Raw genomic sequence first — 22,545 nt, 5'->3', positions numbered from 1 at the left:
CGTGCCACCAGAGGACACTACGCACCTTCACGCATTTCCCACGTGACCAAACAAAACCCCATGCCCCTGCACGCACCAAGTCAAGATCGGGTCTAAATAACCTATTGACCAGGTTGTGTTGACCTAGTTTGACTTTGGATTGGTCTGTTGACCTGGTCTTGACTCGGTTTGACTTCAGACTAGGATTGATCGCGTCGGGTTGACCCATTGAGTTGTTGACCAAGTTTGACTAGTTAAAATTGATCGGGTTTGACTTTTGACTTTGACCTAGTCAAACGGACCCGTTTTAGGTTGACCCGATTTGATTGGTTCTTCTTGACCTGGTTTCTGCAAAATTTTAACCCATTTTTAGCAGTTTTTAACAGCCCAATTTCGACCATTTTTCCAGCGTTTGAAAGGGGAAACTTGAATGTGGACGTATGGCCTATGTTGTGACATTCCAAATGACATTTCTGTCCCAAATCAACACCATAAATGGCTACCAAAATCACCCAAACGATGATTTTTACCAAAAACTTTAAACTAGCAAAACTTTGCAACCACAACTCCGTTTTTTACAAATAATATATCGTTGGAAAGCTCTTTCAACAAGGATTCCAATGATACAAAAATCGAAAACATATATGATTTATACTAGAAATTATGTCCTATTAAAATTACGGGTTTTAATATAAAAAGTCCCAATTTTATGCAACATACTCTAAATTTGCAACAAACAATTACATGTCAGGCAAAGATTAAAAGAAAGGCTTTGATACCACATGTAAGATCAATAATGTAAAATTACTCAAAATCAACATGTATATATTCATATCATTATTCATATACATGTTCATACAATCATGGAGATTTGTAGAAGCGAAATAACTTAATCACTAACCTCCAGCCATAGCAATTTGTTGTTGCTGTCTTCTTTAAAGATTACAGACTCTTCCAATGCATTGCAATTCTCAGAACAATGATTTTGGGAATATAAGAGTTAATTGCGTGTGTTCAGGACCTGTAACTGTTTCCCTTTTAAAGCATGTAGAAGTCTTTCTATCAAAGAAAATTGTTGGGGATAACTACTAAGAAATTGCTCAATAGTTAAATATTACATACAATAAAACTAATATATAAAAGTGGAGGACCAAATAGTAATTTTAGGCAATGAATTTTAATTAATTAAAATTCTAACAAGATTAAAATGGAATTCTAATAAAAATAGATTAATTATATTAATTATATTGTAATATTACTATATCATTACTAAATTATTATATATAATATAATATAGTATTATATTATTATTAATAATAATAATATGGAAAAAGAAAGACAATTCAGTGAAATACCTCTTTAGAATCCTTTTATTCCTCCCAAGCAAACATATTAATTAAACCCACAAATTTATTCAAATCTAACTACACATATTTAATATAACATTTTTAGGGTGCGTTTGGTTCAAAGAATGTTATATTACTAAGGAATGTTGTATTACTGGAAAGATAGATTACTAGGGAATCTTTAGAGAAATGTGTTTGGTCGGTTGAAATAAATTGGTGGGTAATAATATGTTTGGTTGGGAGGATAAATGAGTGAGTATGTAATATAGATTACTAAATTGTCCTCCTTTTTAAATAATAATATATTATTATTATTATTATTATTTTATTCTATTATTTTTTTAATTCCCCTATATTTGAAATTTTACTAAAACACCCCAATCATATACAACTTTAATTTGTAGCAAAATCACCCTCACTCACCCCAAGCCATCGCCGGTAACCAGTTGCCATGATGGCGCATGACTGACCGAATCTGGTTGGTTGTGCGCTAATAAGGCCTAATCCTGCCAGATCTGGCCGTGACTATGGCTGTTTCACAGCTAGATCTGGCCATTAATATGGCCGTTTCACGGCCAAAGATATGGTCGTGAAACAGCCACAGATTTGGCCATGAAAAGGCCAGATCTTTGTCGTGAAACAGCAACCATTTCACAGCCAGATCTTTGGTAGTGAAACGACGACCATTTCACAGACAGATCTATGGCATTTCACGGCCACATCTTTGGCCGTGAAATGTCCTTATCGGCACACGATGACAAGATCATGTTAGTCTTGTGCCGATATGACAACTTTCGCTGACAGCTAGCGGTGGTGTCTTGCGGCCAACGGTGGTCTTAGGTGGTTAGGGGTATTTTGTTAACTTTTAAACCTTTTTGTGGAGGGGTGTTTTAGCTAAATTCTCAAATATAGGGGGTCTGGGTAATTGTTATTTGGTAGACATATGAGGGCAAATGTGTCCGAAATGATAAAAGATTAAGGGCAAAATAGGGTCAAAATTAAGATTACCTNTCTATCAAAGAAAATTGTTGGGGATAACTACTAAGAAATTGCTCAATAGTTAAATATTACATACAATAAAACTAATATATAAAAGTGGAGGACCAAATAATAATTTTAGGCAATGAATTTTAATTAATTAAAATTCTAACAAGATTAAAATGGAATTCTAATAAAAATAGATTAATTATATTAATTATATTGTAATATTACTATATCATTACTAAATTATTATATATAATATAATATAGTATTATATTATTAATAATAATAATAATATGAAAAAAGAAAGACAATTCAGTAAAATACCTCTTTAGAATCATTTTATTCCTCTCAAGCAAACATATTAATTAAACCCACAAATTTATTCAAATCTAACTACACATATTTAATATAACATTTTTAGGGTGCGTTTGGTTCAGAGAATGTTATATTACTAAGGAATGTTGTATTATTGAAAAGATAGATTACTAGGGAATCTTTAGAGAAATGTGTTTGGTCGGTTGAAATAAATTGGTAGGTATGTTATAATAATATGTTTGGTTGGGAGGATAAATGAGTGAGTATGTTATGTAGATTACTAAATTGTCCTCCTTTTTAAATAATAATATATTTTTATTTTTATTTTTATTTTATTCTATTATTTTTTAAATTATTTTTTTAACTCCCCTATATCTGAAATTTTACTAAAACACCCCAATCATATACAACTTTAATTTGTAGCAAAATCACCTTCACTCACCCCAAGCCACCACCGGCAGCCAGCTGCCATAATGGCGCATGACCGACCGAATCTGGTTGGTCGTGCGCTAATAAGGCCTAATCCGGCCAAATCTAGCCCTGACTATGGCCATTTCATAGCTAGATCTGGCCATTAATATGGCCGTTTCATGGCCAAAGATATGGTCGTGAAACAGCCACAGATTTGGCCATGAAAAGGCCAAATCTTTGTCGTGAAACATCAACCATTTCACAGCCAGATCTTTGGTCGTGAAACGACGACCACTTCACAGCCAGATCAATGGCATTTCACGGCCACATCTTTGGCCATGAAATGTCCTTATCGGCACACGACGATAAGATCATGTCAGTCTTGTGCCGATATGACGACTTTCACTGACAGCTAGCGGTGGTGTCTAGCGGCCAACAGTGGTCTTAGGTGGTTAGGGGTATTTTGTTAACTTTTAAACCTTTTTGTGGCGGGGGTGTTTTAGCTAAATTCTCAAATGTAGGGGGTCTGGGTAATTGTTATTTGGTAGATATATGAGAGCAAATGTGTCCGAAATGATAAAAGATTAAGGGCTCAAAATTAAGATTACCTTGGTAATCTTATATTAACACCCTTTGGGAAGGTAATCTGATTACCCTCAATATTACCAACAGTAATCACTATTTGCAATAAAAGATTACATAATCTTTTATTACCTGATAACCAAATGAGGGAATCTTGAAAATTAAACAAAGATTACAAGATTAATATTAGATCAGCCCGAACTAAACGTTACCTTAAGGTAATCTATGTTTCCATTAATATAATATTCTTAATAATACAACATTCTCTAAACCAAATGCCCCCGTAAGGGAATAAGCGGTAATCATTGGGGGTATATGATGATTTATGATATTTTAACAATATATAATATTTTATAGGCTTAATAACATTAGAAGGTATTGAACTATCACTTTTTTCCTATTAAAAGTCGTACTGAACTATCAATTAATTACAACCTGTGTTCCATGTATCCTTGTTGAAACCACGTCACACTGTGCCACCGTAGGATACAATTTTGTTGTCACCTTCGATGTATCAAGGACAACCTTTGTTTTTGCCTCTGACAGTGGTTGGTCGTCGTACTGTGCATCAGAAAGGTGCGTTGGTGGAGCAGTTGTTGGTGCAGTGGGAAGACTACCTTTGGAGGATGCATCCTGGGAAGATGCTGCAATTTGGTTATAGATTATGGGGGGTTGCCTTCCAACCTTGAGGACAAGGTTGTGCTGGATGGGATGGGCAATGTTGGGAGAGTGGATGCAGATGTAGATGAAAATGATAAAAATGAAAGAAGAATTTTAAGAAGGGTTCGGCAGCCTCTAATATGGTCCAAGGATTATGTGGCAATGGAAGTATAAGTGAAGAGTGGATGTGTTAAGAAAGTAATTTAGTTGGTTTTGGTATTGATCAATTATTAGTTAATTAGGATTTATTTCATATTAGGAATTATGATTATGTCTTATTTGTAATTTTACATTACGTAGGTTTCCTATAGTCATTAGGAATACTTGGTTTGTTAGGTATTTAAGACTTAAGAGTAGTAGTTCTGAAAACATGGTATCGATTGGATTAAAGTCTCTTCTTTTTCTTTGTTCTTGGGAGGTACTGTTCCCTCACATAGAACAAGTTTATCTTAACAAAATCTATCAAACTTGATCAACCATTAACACATAATTCAACATGGATGAATTTTGAGTAAGGAGATATAGAAACAGTATTTTTAAGATTCATTACATTCTCTTTGGTACTTGTTGCTTTGGTTCAAACTTTGTTGTTCTTATAAAAGAAACTATTGTTTGAAATGAATTTATAGATCTATGGATTTGTCAAAATCAAGGTTGCAACTTGTAAAAAGAACCAAGGGTGTGTTTTTTTTAGTATTTTGGATAGTATTTTTGATTTTTTAGAGTTGGGTGGGAACAACGAGGTAGGATTTAAAAATTACCAAAACACCCCCTAGGTTTGTTAAATAACTAAACACCCCTGTAATAAAAACATTAAAAATTACAAAAACACCCTCATCCACCCATTAAATTCCGGCAGCTAGCCACCACCACCGAAGGGTGGCCGGAGTCACCGTATCGGTGCATGACCGGTTGGATCTGGTCTGAAAAGGCCAAATCGGGCAATGTTTGGTCGTCAACAACAACCAAAGATATAGCTACGGCCAAAGATCTGGCTGTCAAAGGCCAGATCTTTGGCCGTGGATCTGGCCTTTTCCCGCCAGATCCACCGAAAAATGATAGATCGGAGCACTGCCGGCTAAATCTAATCGGTAGTGTGCCATTATACCAGATTCCGACCACCTTCTGGTGGTGGTGGCCGGAATTTGGCAAATGTGGGTGGGTAGGGGTGTTTTTGTTAATTTTTAAACTTTTTCTGAGAGTGTTTAATTAAATTAATAAACTTAAGGGGTTTAAAAGTAATTGAAGAAATATAATAGTATTTTCAGAATAGGGAAACAAACTGCTATTTTGGAAATAATATGAATAGGATAGTTAAAAATATTTAAACAAACAGACTCTTGAGAGTTTAGGCCACTGTTGGAAATTAAAAAAGATGCCAATTTTGGCATTGAAAATGAAATTAGCCATAAAAAATTAGACTTGTAAAACTGATATGGTTGAACATGCGACATGTACTCTACTTAAAAAGGCAAATGACCTTTATGTACATAAAGGTCAGTAACAACATATTGTTCGTAATAAGAAAAAACAAAGTTTGAGCAGAAATACAACAGAACCAGCATTTTCAGAATTCTCCCGCAAACTTAATTCCAACATTTTAAAATCTACACCTCAGGAAAACTGTAGAAAGCAGCGGCTAAAGAAGCCAATAGCAGAAATTTTGACAGTACATCTACAGTACGCCAGCAATTTAGAATCCAAAAATACTTAAAACATTTCTTCTTAGAACAACTTCTGTAGAAAAATTATGTAAATAGTGACTCCAGAAATGGTCATTCAAGAATCATCTTAGTTGCATATACCGAGTTGGCCTAAGAAACACCTGAAGCTCCAAGAATCAGAGTGTATCAGTGTCTACCACATCATCAATCTACTTCATGTCTCATATGAAGAAGAGCTACATGTTCAGCAAACACAAACCAAGTGGATGTTAAAATAAAATATGAAAAGAAAAACCTTCATATTTGCTCAAAGCTGGTAAACAATACATATATTTCCGTGTCTTTAGCGTCATTCATCAAATGTATGGAAGACTGAAATTACAAGATTGGTCCTCAATATATAATTGTAAAGAAATCACTAGATCTAAAAACTTAAACCGATTATCAAACAGATCAAAGGGCAAAGTTTGGATAGAGAGAACCAGAACTGACAAATCCTAGAGGCTTGATTGAGTGGATTGAAACTTAAGATATTTAGATACTTAAAAAAAACCAGTTCACTGGAAGCTTAAGCTATTAAATAAAGGCCTAACATTAGTAAAACATTATCTAAGTACTATGACTTAATCACAATTCGTAAACCTGTAACATAATTCTTAAAAATCGACATGATTTTGATCACTAATTAGCATAGTGACATGTACAATTGTTCAACACTAAACCCACAGTGATATGGATAAACGTTGGGAAAAGCTCTCTTTGATGTTTAGAAGAACTCAGAATTGTCCAAAACAATTCAAATCATGCCTGGATAAATTTGCAGGACTTAGTTCAAGCTCAACATTAGTACTATACAGCATTACAATAGATTTGTTCAGTACATTGCAAAATTGACTACTAAATTTGTATTTACCTTAAACACAAGTTATGAACCAATCCTTATATCAACTAGATAGCAAAAATGATGAAGGCACAATGATAAACGAGGCAAAAGAAATATATATTAAGAAATGACAGATACCTGTTACAGCACTGGTGTAAACGTGGCAGTCTGGATCTAAATGCGCATCTATTAGCTTCAAATGTGTCTCACTCGTATGATTCCGCTTTTGAGTTTTACGTAAGCATTTTTTATCCAAAATATGTCTATATAGTTGATGCAATCCACGGCTCAGAAGGTACTCTTGCTTCACCTTTATTAGCTGAGTGTGATTTTACAACAGTTAAGCTTGAACATATAGCAAACTAGTAAGAAAGATGACAAAAACTGCTGAATTGTTCTATTAGTAATGCTGGATGAATTACCTCTCTAAGCTGATTATATGTTCACTCTTTCAAAGCACAATGTGCTTAATTATCAGTTTGAAGAGTTCCATTGTCTACACTTCAAGCATTTTATCTGCAGTTTGGTAAGCCCTGTTATTAACCTGCATCTTTATTGAGCTGAAAAATGAAAGACTTATTATTCAGTATGTAACATCTGAAGCAAATTACTGGAAAAATGAGCATTGTAGCATCTGGATCAAGAAGATTTCTAGAACGGAAAAGTGACATCAAACAGTTAAATTTCAGCTACAGAACAAAGAACTAAATTCAGCTTAATCAAATGAAATGAAACAACAGAATAGTACTAATTACCTGACTCCAAAATTTTGTACACCGATATGAGCCTCTTGTTGACAGTTCCATAAATCAGCATTGATAATAAAATTACCTTGGTAAACTTCCTAATAAAATAAGAATAAGTTAGTGACACTTTCCGTTGAAGGCATATTAGTAATACCGAATTCTAACAGAGGATTACAAATTGCAGAATTAGAACCAGAGCTGCATTTTACTTCTTGTTCTTTGGCTAAAACATGAAGGTTAGCATTTCCAGTTGACCCACTTCAAATTGATTTATTGCATCTGGGAATTCAGTTGCTTCCTGCATGTATAGCATCAAATAAAACTCATTCATAAAAAGTCTTAAGCTATTTGTTGTTAAGGAAATTATTTGTTTGGGTGTTAGATTTTGACAAACCTGGAATAGGGTATAAGGCTTGAATAAGGTAATTCTCTGGTTCCATACTCTCTCTACAATTATGAGATAAAATAGAGCTCATTCTTCCTCGTCTAGGTCGTTGATGTATTTCTCATCTATCTGAATGCAAGGAACGTAGCTTATCTTGGACCACATATGTCCTTTATCCTTTTTGCACTGTTTACTCAGTGCAGGACAATGACGAATATACAAATGCGAAAGCGAGGATGGCAGGCCTGGCTCTGGTAAGGATATGAGCTTTGGGCAATCAAAAATGTATAAATATTCAAGAGATGTGAGGTTCTGGAAACTCTTTGAAGACAGGTATTTCAGTTTCTCGAAACTATCAATGGTTAAAGGCTTAAAGCAATAAGATAGGAGGGCAATATCATTCCCATCTCCTCAGGCGGAAAAGTCACTGGATCAAAATCTGGAGATCCACCAATACGAAGCTGTCTAAGAGAAGTGAGTTTGTGTAGCCCCCATTCAAGCAATGGCTTCCAGATACTGACACCTGAAATTGAAAGTGTACTTAAGATGATGGGAAAACCTTCTTTTGGGAATGATGCGATCAGTGGACAGTTCCATATTTCAAAGTAATAAACAGATTTGAGGCTGTGTAAGTAGCCAGGTAAAGCCTCAAGTTTCTTGCAACCGCGCACTTGAATTATTAAGTTGGTGTTGTGAAGCCCTTCTTTTCCCAAGGAAACAAGACTTGGACAACCACTTATATACATACGATAGAGATGGTTAAGATTGTGTAGGCCTTCGGATATGGATTTAAGGTTTTTACAATCCGTTATACGAAGATATACAAGAGACATGTTATCATGAAGCCTCTCTGCTATGGACTCTTAACTTGAGACACCTTTCAATTTTAAGGAGTTTAAGTGCCTCTGGTAACTGGCCTCTTGATGATAGGCAAGTAAGAGATAGGCATTGAGAAATATACAAGTACTGGAGAAGAGAGGTGCTGGTCTTGTGAATCAGTGAAGCAGAAGAAGATAAAGAAGTAGAATTATCCTCGCTATCATCCAACAAACACCACAGTTTCTTACCTCAAGGTGTTTTAGAGACAAAGGTAGCATGCCCCTGATAATGAGTGTTAGAGAATGGCAACCTTCGATTACCAAATATTCAAGACAGGTGTTGTCCTTCATTCCCTCAGGCAAAGATGTCAACGAATTGCAATTTTTTATCTCAAGTTCACCCAAAGAGGAAAGGAAACAAACCTCTGGAAATGAAACAAGATTTCGACAGTCTTCAATGCATAGCTTCCTGAGAAAGATGAGTCTATGCGATTGTGGTTGTTTCGCAAGACAAAGCTCTTTCTGCCACAAACTTATGAGCTCTTCACTGCAGCCAATGATCTTTAGGCGTTCTACTTTTTGAAACCCTTGCCTTGACCAATTTCCAGAGTCTGAAATATACGAAAGAGTCCTAGAGTGCAGTAAGTTAGACTCCATTGGAGTACTACAGACCACCTCTTTGCATCCATCTATTTCTAATTCGCAGAGCATTGGAAGCCCTGACATTGAAACCACCAACTGTACACATTCACGAATCACAAGTTTCTCCAACGATGGAAGATGGTCAGGCAATCTTCCTGAAAGTTTTGGACACCTTACAACAAAAAGCTCACGGAGGCGACGGAATCTTTCTGCCATACGCTCATTTTCCTTGATTGGCTCCCTACTCTCCCGTTCTTCCAAATCCTCAAAACAAAGTGTCGCTAGTGATTGAAAAGACTTCAAGAAACCTTCACCATAAATCTTTGCACCAACGGTTTTTTGTCCTTTCATCCCTTTAATGTTGAGGTCTTTAAGTGAGCCTAATTGTCCAAAGGAAGGTAAGGTGGTGCATTTCTCACAATGTTCCAATCTTAGGAACACTATGTTGGAGAAGGATGGATCTCCTATCCAGGATGGAAATTCTATGCCTCCATAACATTTGATTGTGAGCTCTCTTAGATTTCTGTGAGGTTGTAGTATCCCAAGAACATTTTTTTCTACAACCTCATTTCGTGAGTCATCAAATTGAGACTCCTATTCGAGCAAAAAAGATTGGAGATTTTCCTTATCATTTAATATGAATTCTCTTGTGTCTTGAGAATAAAACATATTCTCTAATCTTGATATGCAAAGTTCTCCACGAAGAAACTTTAAAAGTTTCAAATCTTTCAAATTCGATCCAATGCCTTTGCCTAAAATAAAATTAGACAAAGTATGAAGACATTTCAACTCTTTCATTCCAAGTGGCATCTCTTTTATCAATGTTACACCTCTAATATCAAGATGAAAAAGTTTGATCAAATTTCTTATGTTGGAAGGCAACTTTGTGAGGCGAAAACAATTTCTTAGTATCAGAATCTGTAAATTTACTAATGAGCTTGTTGACTCGGGTAAACTTCTTATCATTGTATTAGAAATGTTAAGGTACATCAAATGCTTTAAACTTCCTAGTGAATTGGGTAACTCGATATTATGGTATCTTCTTAAAGATAACACTCTTAATTTTTTAAGCTTTGAAAACAAATCGGAAACAACCATATTTGTTATGAAACAAGGATCATCATGTAGGATTATCGACATGAATGTCCTTAGAAGCTCAACCTTATAGAAAACCTCAAATTTATTTTTTCCATCATATATATCACATGTATAGGAAGAATGGCGAGCCTTTTCTAATGTTTTCAACTCATCTTCTAATCTAAAACTTGTTTCTCTAGAAACCCATTGAGTCAAATCATTGATAAGATCGTGCATCAAGTATTTAGAACAGTTATTACTTGATGGTTGAAAAAATGACATTAACAATAGATTATGAAAGTACTCACCTCCTAAATCCTCCATTTGTCTGTTGTCTTTTGATTCTTGAATAAGACCTTCTGCCATCCATAAAAGTACGAGTTCCTTCTCTTCAAACTCATACCCTTTCGGAAAAATTGCACAGTAAGCAAAACATCTTTTAAGATGTGATGGAAGATGGAAATAGCTTAATTTCAAAACTGTGGGGATGTCAGTTTTATCTGATAGATCCCATATTTTGCTATTTAATATATATTTCCACTCACGATCTCTCTCCTTAGAGCGTAGAAGACCACCTAGAGTTCTCGCCGCAAGAGGCAAGCCTCGACATTTTTCAACAACTTTCTTACGAATGAATTCTAAGTCTCCATGTACACCAGTATCTCTACTCTCAAAGGCATGCTTCATGAACAAGGACCAACAACCATCATCCGACAAAAGCTTCAAGTTATGATATTCATTAGGTCCCATTGTTAAAGCAACTTCTCCGCTGCCAGTGGTCACAATTACTTTACTACCTGGTGCTCCAGCCATGAAGGGAGATTTCAGGGTTTCCCACAAGCCATAATCTTGGTTCCAAACATCATCCAAGACGAGCAAAATTTTTTTCCCTGTTAACTCCTGATTCAGTTTAACCTGCACTTGATTTAAGTCCTTCAAATTATAGGAAGAAAAAGTGATAGACTCAAGAATTGCCCTACATATCCTCAGAACATCAAAGTCTTCGGAAACATGAACCCATGCTCTTGGGTTGAAATCTTCAACTGCTTTATCATTGTACACAAGGCGAGCAAGCGTTGTTTTTCCAATTCCTCCCATGCCAACAATCGGTATTACACTGAAATTGGCATTACATTGTTCATCCTTCAAAACCATTTCAAGAATTCTAGCTTTATCATCTTCTCTACCATAGACAGCAGGTTCAACTGGCACACATGTAGTGGATGGTCTTTGCCATTTGGCAGTTGACGCCACTCCAGCAATCTTTTCCAATCCAAGTTCATTTCTTTGTTCACAGAGTTCTTCAAGCCGGCTGCTGATACTCTTTATCTTGGACCCCAAACTGACATTGAACTTGACAGCACTTGGACTCCGACGAGAAAAATAAGCAGGGATCAGGTCCCGCACTTTGCTAATTACGGTGGAATGGTCTTCTGCCATCAGCTTTCGCCCTAAAGCTTCAGTGGCAAACTCATCCAGTATGTCCTCCACATCATAAGCCAAGTCTCGGAGATCATCGAGCCACAGTTTCACAGCCCTTTCAGTCAACTGCTTTTCCTCCGCATCACTGAGCACTGCCTCAATCATCTTCAGCTTTCTTTCCCACTTTTTCAGCTTTGAATGCACCCTCTCTCGAAGCGCAAATTGCAGCAACTCACGAGATGTCAGCCTCTAAAACAACAACGAAAGGAACGCAGAGAGAAAGAGCTCTCCCACAGCCATGGATTCTTCTATTAATGTAAAGGAATCAGTTCACAAACACAGAAAGAACAATGAGATTGGTTTTCTCTCCGGATTAAGCTTATAAATTTGGTAAGTCAATAACTCAAATGTATTATTTTATACAGTGACATAAGAATTAATAATATTCCTCAGAAAATTGATAAACAAATTGCACCACAACGATTATGAAAATAATTTCAAGTGTTTGGTCAAACAAAATTTTAAAAAGATGACGATTAGAAATAAGTAACCATTTATTTATTGGCTCCATGTGAATCCGTAAGGTCCAACTGCACAACCCGTTTAGTCAATTATGGCGTCCGTGGACTATCGCAATAATTTGTTCGTTTTTGTTGAGCATTGAATTGGTTGTTGCTGGGTAGTTTTCATCTGCAGAAATAAATACATAAATAAAATAGAGTAAACGACAATACGACATATTCCCACCCAGCGAAACCTCTGTTCTATTTATTTCATATTCTCACGTTTAAACTAACATGGGTACCAATTTTTAGGTTATAAAAAATGTAATCATCATAATACATTTAACAAATAAATTAATAAATTATGTTTTAACCCCTAAATTAGTATAATTATAATTTATCATTTTATTTTCAAATTACTTTAATAACACTCTCGATATTTGCACACCCTTCAATTTTTGCTTGATTTGGGTTGTTTCCGACGATGTTGAACCCCTTGGTCACCTCCATCACCTTTCCCGTAGTCCGTCGTCCAAAACCCCTCTAGTTCTCGACTCATTGGCCCTTTCGATCGCCAGCACATTTAGGTTTAGGGTTTGGCTAGTCTTTATTGAATTCCGATCGATTCCGAGGGTAAAAATCTAATTGGACACCACCACTGCAACCACCATCCCAACTCCATAAAACCCCTATGTCCCCACCAACTATTTAGTCACCGTTCACCAGCCGAGAGGTTCGTGTTCATCTCGTTTTTGGTGAAGTGATGGATGGCAAATAGTGAATTGTCATGACCAGGAAGGTTAGCGGTTTTGAAGGGGGGATGCGAGGAGTCAAATTGTGGCAGTGGTTGGGGTTGTCGCTGCTCAAAATAATCAAAAACTGACAAAAAACAATTGCATGTTGTGGCTACCATGACTGACCATCAGCAAGTGATGAGAGTTTGTGAAGGGTGACGTTCTGTAGAGAGGAAGATGAGGGCTCGAATGGTGGTGACAATGGTGGAAGAATCGCAGAAAAAGGGCCAAAAACGTCGGGGACGACGTCTGCTAACGTGTGCTGGAGCATTATTAGAGGCTACAATTTGCTAACATGCGTGGCCTCCTGCAAAATGACCAATTTACCCCTTTACGTTATATCAAACACTTTTCTATCACTTTAAGGGTGAGACTCTAGAATAAGAATAATACTACATGATAGCGTGCCGAATGCACCAAATTAATTAACCTTACTGACCGAACTAATGAATTGTATAAAGGGCAAGCAAGGATCGATCCCACAGGGAATGACTCGATTAATTTCTATATTCTAAAACACTAAAAACAACAGAAACGCAAATTAAACTCTAAACAATAAACTTGACAACAGTAATGAAGGGGGATTTGTAATCAAAGCAAACTAAAGTAGAACAGAGAAATAAAATATCAGGTTAAACAATCAGCTCTCGTTTCAAGATCCACCTAAACATGCATTGGACATAAAGTAACCGTAACACTGTTCTATCTCATCATTATGAAACTACTGACCCTAGGAAACAACAAGCTCTGTTACCCGAATTCTCCCTTAGTTTGTCACTACCGAAACAAGCTCTTCGAGTAGATACTAACCCTTGAACAACCTAGAACAAGCTCTCTAAATTTAATTCAATGGCAGCCTTAAGAATTAGGAGAATAGATCAATCTAAGCAACAATCACGCAAGCTCGGATTATTTAACTTAGGTTATGTTATTCAAGACAATGACCCGAAAACTTGTCCATAATCAGCTATCATCATGTGTCACTCGTTGAATAGAAAGGGACAATACGATCACAATTCCTAATTCTAACAGGTAAATTCTGATTAACAATTTAGCAGGCCAAAACTAAATCACTCAAACAAACAAACAATTAAAACAGAATCTAAACAATTCCAATAAAACCGAATTAAGAACAATGTTACTGAGGTTGTGTTCACCAAGGACATGAAATTAGGCTCAAAATCCCTTGAACTGAAGAAGGGATTAGCCGCACATCTTGATCTAGAACGCAAAACTCTACAGAATTCAAACTCTACGTCCTCCCCCCGTTTAACCTAAAAACTTCTAATTAAATAACATGTGTTTTCCTTAATTCTTCCCCAAGAACACACGGAATTTCTTTCCTGGACGTTTCCTAGAAGATAGACTCCAGATTTGATAAAATTCGATCAGATATGGATTCCAGAATTCGTCTCCACTTGCACCGAATTCTCGCCATGTAAAAGATCTTTCTTGGGCTCCATCACTTCATAAAAATTGTATTCTAGGATGTGTAGATGAATCTGGGCTTTTGAATCACCCGTTTTCGAATCTGACGCTCCATTAGCCCGTTCGAAATTCACTGCTCACTAAGGAATCCTTCTGCGACTAGGATTCCATCCGGTTTTGCAACAACTACTGAGAACCCAAACGAACTGGATTCTTGCCCATACCTTCCTGAAAAGCTTGATTCGTCTACTTTAATTTGTCTGAAGACCACTTTCAATTGAGGAATCTAGCTCCCTGAAAAACCTGAAAAACGTAGCACTGGTCAGAATAACGAAAAATCGGGAAAATCTGGAATTTCCTAATCTTTTCTCAATTATTTCCTAAAGTCTATCCAAATATGTCAAACTTACAAATAAACTCTAATCAACTCAATTAGGCATAAAACATACAAAAACAAATATGATAGGAATAAAAATATGTAATTACACTCTTATCAAATTCCCCCACACTTAGCTTTTGCACGTCCTCGGCAAACTAATTCAAACACTAAAAAAAACTACACTCAAGTCATATCCAGAACACCTCATGATGCATAGCACACTATTTAATCCATGCATTCATACCTAACTTAGGAAGCAGCAAAGATAAATAAGTTGAGTTAATGACATTCGTATCTCTTCATCATTTTCCACAATTACTCTCAATCATTTAATGCAAACAAGAAGACTATCACAACCAATTCATTATCAACTCACCCCAACTTTTCCTCAACTGTTTCTCTTTACTACTACAACTGGGTAGCAAACTAGATTTTTTTTTTTTTTTTTTTTTTTTGACAATGAGTGCATTTTATGCTCCATCTCATTTCATGGTTGTGTTTATGAGTGAGTGCTTTTTACGCTCCATCTCGACCACCACATACCTTTCTTTTCTTTTTCCTATTTGCTTAAACCCAAATTTGACTAGCTTAAGAGAAACAATTTTTTTTTCTTTTAAGGGGTTTATATACCTCCTCAGTCTGCTTCGTCACCAGTTTACACACTTATCAAGACATGTTGTTTCAAAAACTAACACAGATTCAAATATGATTAACTCTATTTATAATATTGCTAACTCCTAATTCAAGGTAGTTTTCAATAACAAGACATGACTTAAAGCTTTGATCGCCCTAAAAACAAAAACTCCTTTTTTTTTTTTTTTTTTTTAAATGACATAGACATACTCCTAAACAGAAAAAAATAAATAAAAACAGAATATAAAACCAAAATAAAACAGAATATAAAACCCATCCAAGCCTAACTTCTCCCCCACCTTAAAACTTACATTGTCCCCAATGTAATATCCCAAATGTAGAGACAACAACAAAACAAAAAACAAAAATAAAATTAAAGAATAAAATATAAAATGGCTAAACTATAAAAGCTAAAGTCAAGGGAAAAGAAAATCAAATCTTGATTCTTGGGTTGCCTCCCAATTACGCCTTTGGTTAACGTCGTTGGCTCGACTCTCCGCATGGTCTCACTACTCATGTATTGACTCCTCCAATCCCACCTCCTCGATAGTGTAACCTGGAACCCTTCATAGTAAGGCTTAAGCCTATGTCCATTGACCTTAAACCCCTTGTTTGTTTTCAAACTCTGTTTTCACTGCACCATGACGAAAAACATTAGTCACAATAAAAGGTCCCACCCAACGAGAACGTAACTTACCGAAACAACTTCAGCCTTGAATGAAAAGAAGGATTTCTGTCCAACTGAAAGTCTTCCTTGAGATCATCTTGTCATGAGAGGCTTTAGTCTTTGCTTTGTAAAGTGTGAACTCTCGTAGGCATCATTCCTCAACTCCTCAAGTTCTTGCAATTGCAATTTCCTATTAACGCCAGCTTCCTTCATCTCCATATTGCAATGCTTGATCGCCCAATAAGCCTTGTGCTCTAATTCCAATGGAAGATGACACGACTACCGAACACTAATCTGTAGGGGGACATGCCAATAGTGTCTTATATGCTGTTCTGTATGCCCATAATGCATCGTCAATCTCAAAGACCAATCCTTTCTGTTTGGTTCACTGTCTTTTCCAAAATTAACTTGATCTCTCTATTTGACACCTCTGCTTGGCCATTGGTTTATGGGTGGTACGATGTGGAGACCTTGTGTGTGACATGTATTTCTTAGCAATGCCTCTATTGTCCTGTTGCAAAAATGAGTGCCCTATTCACTGATTATGGCCCTTGGTATCCCAAACCTGACAAAATGTGAGTTTTAACGAAATCTGCAACAACCTTTGAATTGTCAGTTCTGGTGCCTTTCGCCTCCACCCATTTGGAAACATAATCAACAGCTAATAGAAATAAACATACCAAAGGAAACAGGAGGGCCCATAAATCAATGCCCCAAACATCAAAATTTCAACAATAAATATGGGAGATTGTGCATTTGATCTCTACGAGAAATGTTTCCTATTCTTTGGCAAGTATCACATGACTTACAGAACATGTAGGCGTCTTTGAACAACGATGGCCAATAAAGCCACTTCCAATACCTTACGACTTTCCTCTGTGGTCCAAAATGTCCTCCACATGCATAGAGGACGAAGGTTAGAATAAAGTAAATTCATGTTCAGGTACGCACCTTCTTATCACTTGGTTAGCGCAATGCTTCCACAAATATGGATCGTCCCAAGCATAAAACTAAGCATCACTCTTGATCTTATCCTTTTGAGCTCTAGTCAAATCATTTGGCAACACATTAGTAACTAAAAAATTGACAATATCTGCATACCATGGTGACGCCATTTCAATGGAAAACAATTGCTCATCCGAAATGTGTCTTAAAGGAAGTTCATCGCTGCCACGAACCAAACGACTAAGGTGATCTGCTACAACATTCTCTACTCCCTTTTTATCTTTAATCTAAATCAAATTCTGTAGGAGAAGAATCCACCTATTAGCCTTGGTTTAGCCTCCTTCTTTGTGAGCAAGTACCTCAGAGCTGCATGATCGAAAAAACAATGACTTTAGCACCCATAAATATACCGAAATTTCTCTAAAGCAAAAACACACAGATAAAAGTTCTTTTTCAGTCGTAGAATAATTTAGCTGGGCGCCATTCAAGGTCCTGGTGCATAATAAACGGCATGACACCGCTCTTCCAACTCGTTGACCCAAAACAGCACCTAATGCGAAATTGCTCGCATCACCATAATTTCGAACGGTAGCTCCCATCAGGTGGTTGTTCACTGGTGCTGTCTGTCAACAATGTTTCAGCTGGTCAAATGCCTCCTTGCATTGCTCATCAAATTGAAACTCCACATCTTTTTGTAACAATCTACATAGGGGTAATGCAATTTTGAAAAATCCTGATAAATCTCCGATAGAAACCTGCATGGCCAAGAAAAGATCGAACTTCCCGCACAGTGGCAGGGTAAGGCAAAGCTGTAACCAAATCTATCTTAGATTTATCAACCTCTATTCCTTAGATGAAACAATATGCCCCAAAACTATACCTTGCTCTACCATAAAATGACATTTTTCCCAGTTAATTACAAGTTTAGTTTCCATGCATCTGTCTAAAATCAGTGTAATTTATGCAAGCACTTATCAAATGAATCACCATAGACACTAAAATCATCCATAAAGACCTCTATGATTGACTCACCATATTCTGAAAGAATACTTACCATACATCGCTAAGGGGCTGGAGCGTTGCAGAGACCAAACGGCATTCGACGGTAGGCAAAAGTACCAAATGGACATGTGAATGTCGCTTCTCTTATCTTCCGGCGCTATGACAATCTGGTTATACCCTGAAAATCCATCAAGAAAACATAATAAATTGACCAGCTAACCTCTCAAGCATTTGATCATGAGGGAAGTGGAAATGATCTTTTCGAGTTGTTAGTTCAACTTCCTGTAATCAATGCACACGCCCAGCCTGTCTGAATACTGTAGGACCAACTCATTGTCTTGGTTTTTCACCACTGTAACACCAGATTTCTTGGGGCAACTTGCACTGGACTTACCACTTACTGTCGGAAATTGGATAAATTACCCCAACATCTAAAAGCTTTAGGACTTCTTTTTTCACCACCTCCATCATTGGGTATTTAATCTACGTTGTGCTTCCCGTGTCGGTTTGGAATCTTCTTCCAGCAAAATCCGATGCATGCATATGGACGGACTAATCCCTTTAATGTCAGCTATGGTCCAGCCAATCGCTTCCTATGTTCCCGCAACATTCGACCCAGTTTCTCTTCTTGATTGGGTGTGTTAACTTATTCGACACAATTACCGGCAGTGTCTCCTTCTCTCCCAGTACACACTATTTCAAATGGCTCGGTAATGGCTTCAGCTCTAGTATAGGGGCCTGCAAAACAGGGAACAATTTTTGGTGAGAATCAGGCAGCTTCATAAAAGAAACTCCATACCTTTCTGGAATTGGTTTTAAAGAATGTAAACTGCCACTGTTTCCTTCAATTCTTCCCTGAGCTCCATCTCTCCTTTCTCCTCTAATTCCACATGTTTGAGAGGGCAACCTCTAACTCATCTGCTTATTCAACTCAAGATCTCTTGCACTATGGAATCACAGGATCAACAACATCAATAGCAAAAATAGATTGAACATCAGTTGGATATTTCATGGCATCAAAAATATTAAAACGAATACTTCACCATCAAATTCCATCGTGAGGGTACCATCATGAACGTCTATTTTTGTTCGGCTGTATTTAGATGGTCTTCCTAGTAAGATAGGTGCAGGTCAGGAGAAGGAATCATCCATATCCAGAATGTGAAATCACCGGGAACCTAGCTCATTGACCTGCACAAGAACATCCTCAACTACCCCTTCAGGGTACGCATTGTGCGATCAGCCAATTGGATATAACACCATGATCTTCCACAGGACCTAGATTTAATGAAGCATAAATAGATCGTGCATAACATTATCAGCTCCTAAATCTAACATAGCTCTCTCATCTTGGTGTTACCTATCTACACGAATTGTAAACATACCTGGATCCTTGCATTTGGAGGAAGTTTTCTTTGGAAGACTGCTGACACATTTTCTCCCATTATTATCTCTCATCACCGTTTAACTTCCGCTTATGGTGTGCATAGCTCCTTAAGAAATTTCGCATATCTTGGCACTTGCTTAATTGCATCCAACGAGGTTTTCACTTCCACCTTGCGAACATCTCCAAATTTCCTTATCCTTCTCTTCCTTCTTTGGCTTCGCAAATCTGCTAGGAAAAGGTAAAGTATTAGATTGAAGTGAATTGAAGGGTTAGGATTACCTTTGATTCATTTGTAGCCTCTTCTTTCTCATTTCATCTTCCACCTCTACTTCCTTTGCTATACTTGGACTGTCCAGTTTTGGTTCTTCCACTTTCTTGCCGCTTCTTAGCGTCACTGCATTCACATTCTCCTTTGGGTTCACCACTGTTTGAGAAGGCAACTTCCCTCCAACTTGAGCCTCTAAACGACTTATAGCAGTTGCCATTTGAGCCATTTGATTCCCCCAACTTTGAATACTAGATCTTGTATCTTTTTGAAACTTTTGGTATTCAAAGCAAGGGACTTAACTTATCTTCCAGGGACGAGTTTGAACTCTGTGAGGCAGGTTGCTTCGGCTGAACACCTTGTTGTTGTCTATTCTGGAAAAACTTTGTCCCCCTCCTATTTGTTTATTTCCTCCGTGACTGAAATTCGATGACCCTCCATCCTGGATTGTAAGTGTTAAGTAAGGTCATACTGCCTCGGTGGTCCAGGAAAATTTCCTGCTGCATTAACCTGCTCAGCCCCTTTGTCTTGAAGTGTTGGGCACATGTCCGTTTGGTGTCCCATTGTCGAACATATCCCAAGCCTTTACCTTTTGCATTCCCTACAGCCAATTGTCTACCAAGAGAGGTAAGATCAGATAATTGTTGTTCAATGGAAGATTATTTACCTCATTCACCCTTTGGGTTGGCGCCTCATGTCTTGTACAAACTGTTGGGAATTGGCGCCATGTTTGAGATTAATTGTTTGGCAGCTTCAGGAGTCTTATCCACTAACGCACCTCCACTTGCTGCATCTATCATGTTCCTTTCCATAGGCAACAATCCTTCATAGAGATACTGAATAACAGCTGATCACTTATTTGGTGGTGAGGACAGCTTGCACATAGTTTCTTGAATCGCTCCCAATATTCATACAATGTCTCACCATTATATTGCCTTATACCACATATCTCTTTCCTAATGTGGCAGCTCTGGATGCTGGAAATATCTTTCTAAAAACATCCTTTTCATCTCGTTCCATGTTGTGACTGTCCCCGATGGTAAATAAAGAGCCAATCCTTTGCATCATCCCCCAGCGAAAAGGGAAAGCTCTCACTTAATTTGCTCCTCTGTCACCCCTGTTAGTCTCATGCTTGAACGACTACATGGAACTCTTTTGATGTTTATTTGGATCTTCACCTGCCACGCACGAATGTAGCACAAGTGAATTGACCAAACTTAAGTTCAAAAGCAACATCTAAAGTAGGGTACTGAATCACAAAGGCTGCTGATTAAAATCAGGGGCAGCCTCCTTCAGTTTCTGCCAGCAGCGGCCATCTCTTCTCCTATTTCTGAATACGGTCACTGGATGAACTGTGGACTGTGGAATTTGTTGCTGGGCCTCTTTTCGCAACTTTCGTAAACTGCGTTCAATTTCTGATCAAATTCCAACTCTCCTGTAGAATTGGATCGAGTCATAAACCAATAAAATCACCAAATTAAGCCTAAATAATAAAACTAATAAAAAAAAAAAAAAATTTAAACTTTTTTTTTTTTTCACAGAAAACAAATTGCCCCAAAACCACTATTAAATGATCGAATTTGACTTCAGAGGTGGGGCTTGCTCAGATTTCGTTTTCTTCGAAACAGGTACTCGCAGCACTCCTAGTTCAACCAAAATCTCTCTTAGGAACAGTACTGAATAGTACTACTGTTCATGTTGAATAGTGCTACTGTTCATGTTGATTAGTGCTACTGTTCAAAAAAAGAAAACTTTCTTTTTTCTTTCTTTTTTTTTTTTTTTTCAAACAAATGCAGATTTCGTTTAAGGTGTACGTGGCGTTGTTATACCCGAGGTTGCCAAGTACTGCTAGACAGTTTTTAAGGCGGGTTCTGGTTTCCAGCCGGTATAACCCTTAAACTAGCAAATTTGTTTTTTTTTTTCAAAACCTAACAAAAAAACAAAATTGATTAATCACAGAATGAAAAACACAACTAAACACTGATTAAATAAAATAACAAACATAGAACATAAAAAAAATCAACAAAGAACATTCCCGGCAACGGCGCCAAATTTGATAGCGTGCCGAATGCACCTAATTATAACCTTACTGACCGAACTAATGAATTGTATAAAGGGCAAGCAAGGATCGATCCCACAGGAATGACTCGATTAATTCTATATTCTAAACACTACCACAGGAATGACCGATTAATTTCTATATTCAAACAGTAAAACAACAAACTTAAATTAAACTCTAAACAATAACTTGACAACAGTAATGAAGGGGGATTTGTAATCAAGCAAACTAAAGTAGAACAGAGAAATAAAATATCAGGTTACAACACGCTCTCGGTTCAAGATCCACCTAAACAGTCATTGGACATAAAGTAACCGTAACACGTTCTATCTCACCATTATGAAACTACTGACCCTAGGAAACACAAGCTCTGTTACCAATTCTCCCTTAGTTTGTCACTACCGAAACAAGCTCTTCGAGTAGATACTAACCCTTGAACAACCTAGAACAAGCTCTCTAAATTAATTCAATGGTAGCCTAAGAATTAGGAGAATAGATCAACTAAGCAACAATCATGCAAGCTCGGATTATTTAACTTAGGTTATGTTATTCAGACAATAGACCGAAAA

The 22,545-nt window shown here is 37.0% G+C and overlaps 1 protein-coding gene and 1 non-coding gene across 6 annotated transcripts; one reads left to right on the top strand and one right to left on the bottom strand.

Moving 5' to 3' along the window:
- Positions 1–5,688: 5,688 nt before the first annotated feature.
- Positions 5,689–12,350, bottom strand: LOC116106937 (putative disease resistance RPP13-like protein 1). 5 transcript variants are annotated; one of them, XM_031393242.1, is made up of 7 exons: positions 10,801–12,350; positions 7,965–8,478; positions 7,746–7,868; positions 7,580–7,668; positions 7,247–7,384; positions 6,963–7,169; positions 5,689–6,177 (listed from the first exon to the last, which is right to left on the bottom strand). In XM_031393242.1, exons 1-2 carry the CDS (start codon positions 12,077–12,079, stop codon positions 8,318–8,320), a joined length of 1,440 nt encoding a protein of 479 aa, XP_031249102.1. In that variant the 5' UTR covers positions 12,080–12,350; the 3' UTR covers positions 5,689–6,177; positions 6,963–7,169; positions 7,247–7,384; positions 7,580–7,668; positions 7,746–7,868; positions 7,965–8,317. The 5 variants fall into 5 exon arrangements, with proteins under 5 accessions (XP_031249102.1, XP_031249101.1, XP_031249104.1 ...); XM_031393241.1 differs by having other exon boundaries at positions 6,963–7,143; XM_031393244.1 differs by having other exon boundaries at positions 5,689–6,102; positions 6,963–7,143.
- Positions 12,351–20,774: 8,424 nt separating this feature from the next.
- LOC116107019 lies at positions 20,775–20,880 on the top strand. The gene has a single exon (XR_004124391.1). It is a non-coding gene; the product is annotated as a small nucleolar RNA R71 (small nucleolar RNA).
- The last annotated feature ends 1,665 nt before the right edge of the window (positions 20,881–22,545 follow it).

The sequence above is a fragment of the Pistacia vera genome, unplaced genomic scaffold, assembly GCF_008641045.1.
Source record: "Pistacia vera cultivar Batoury unplaced genomic scaffold, PisVer_v2 Contig525, whole genome shotgun sequence".
NCBI lineage: Eukaryota > Viridiplantae > Streptophyta > Magnoliopsida > Sapindales > Anacardiaceae > Pistacia > Pistacia vera.
Note: the sequence above shows the minus strand (reverse complement) of the source record. Positions and strands in the feature narration are given on the sequence as shown.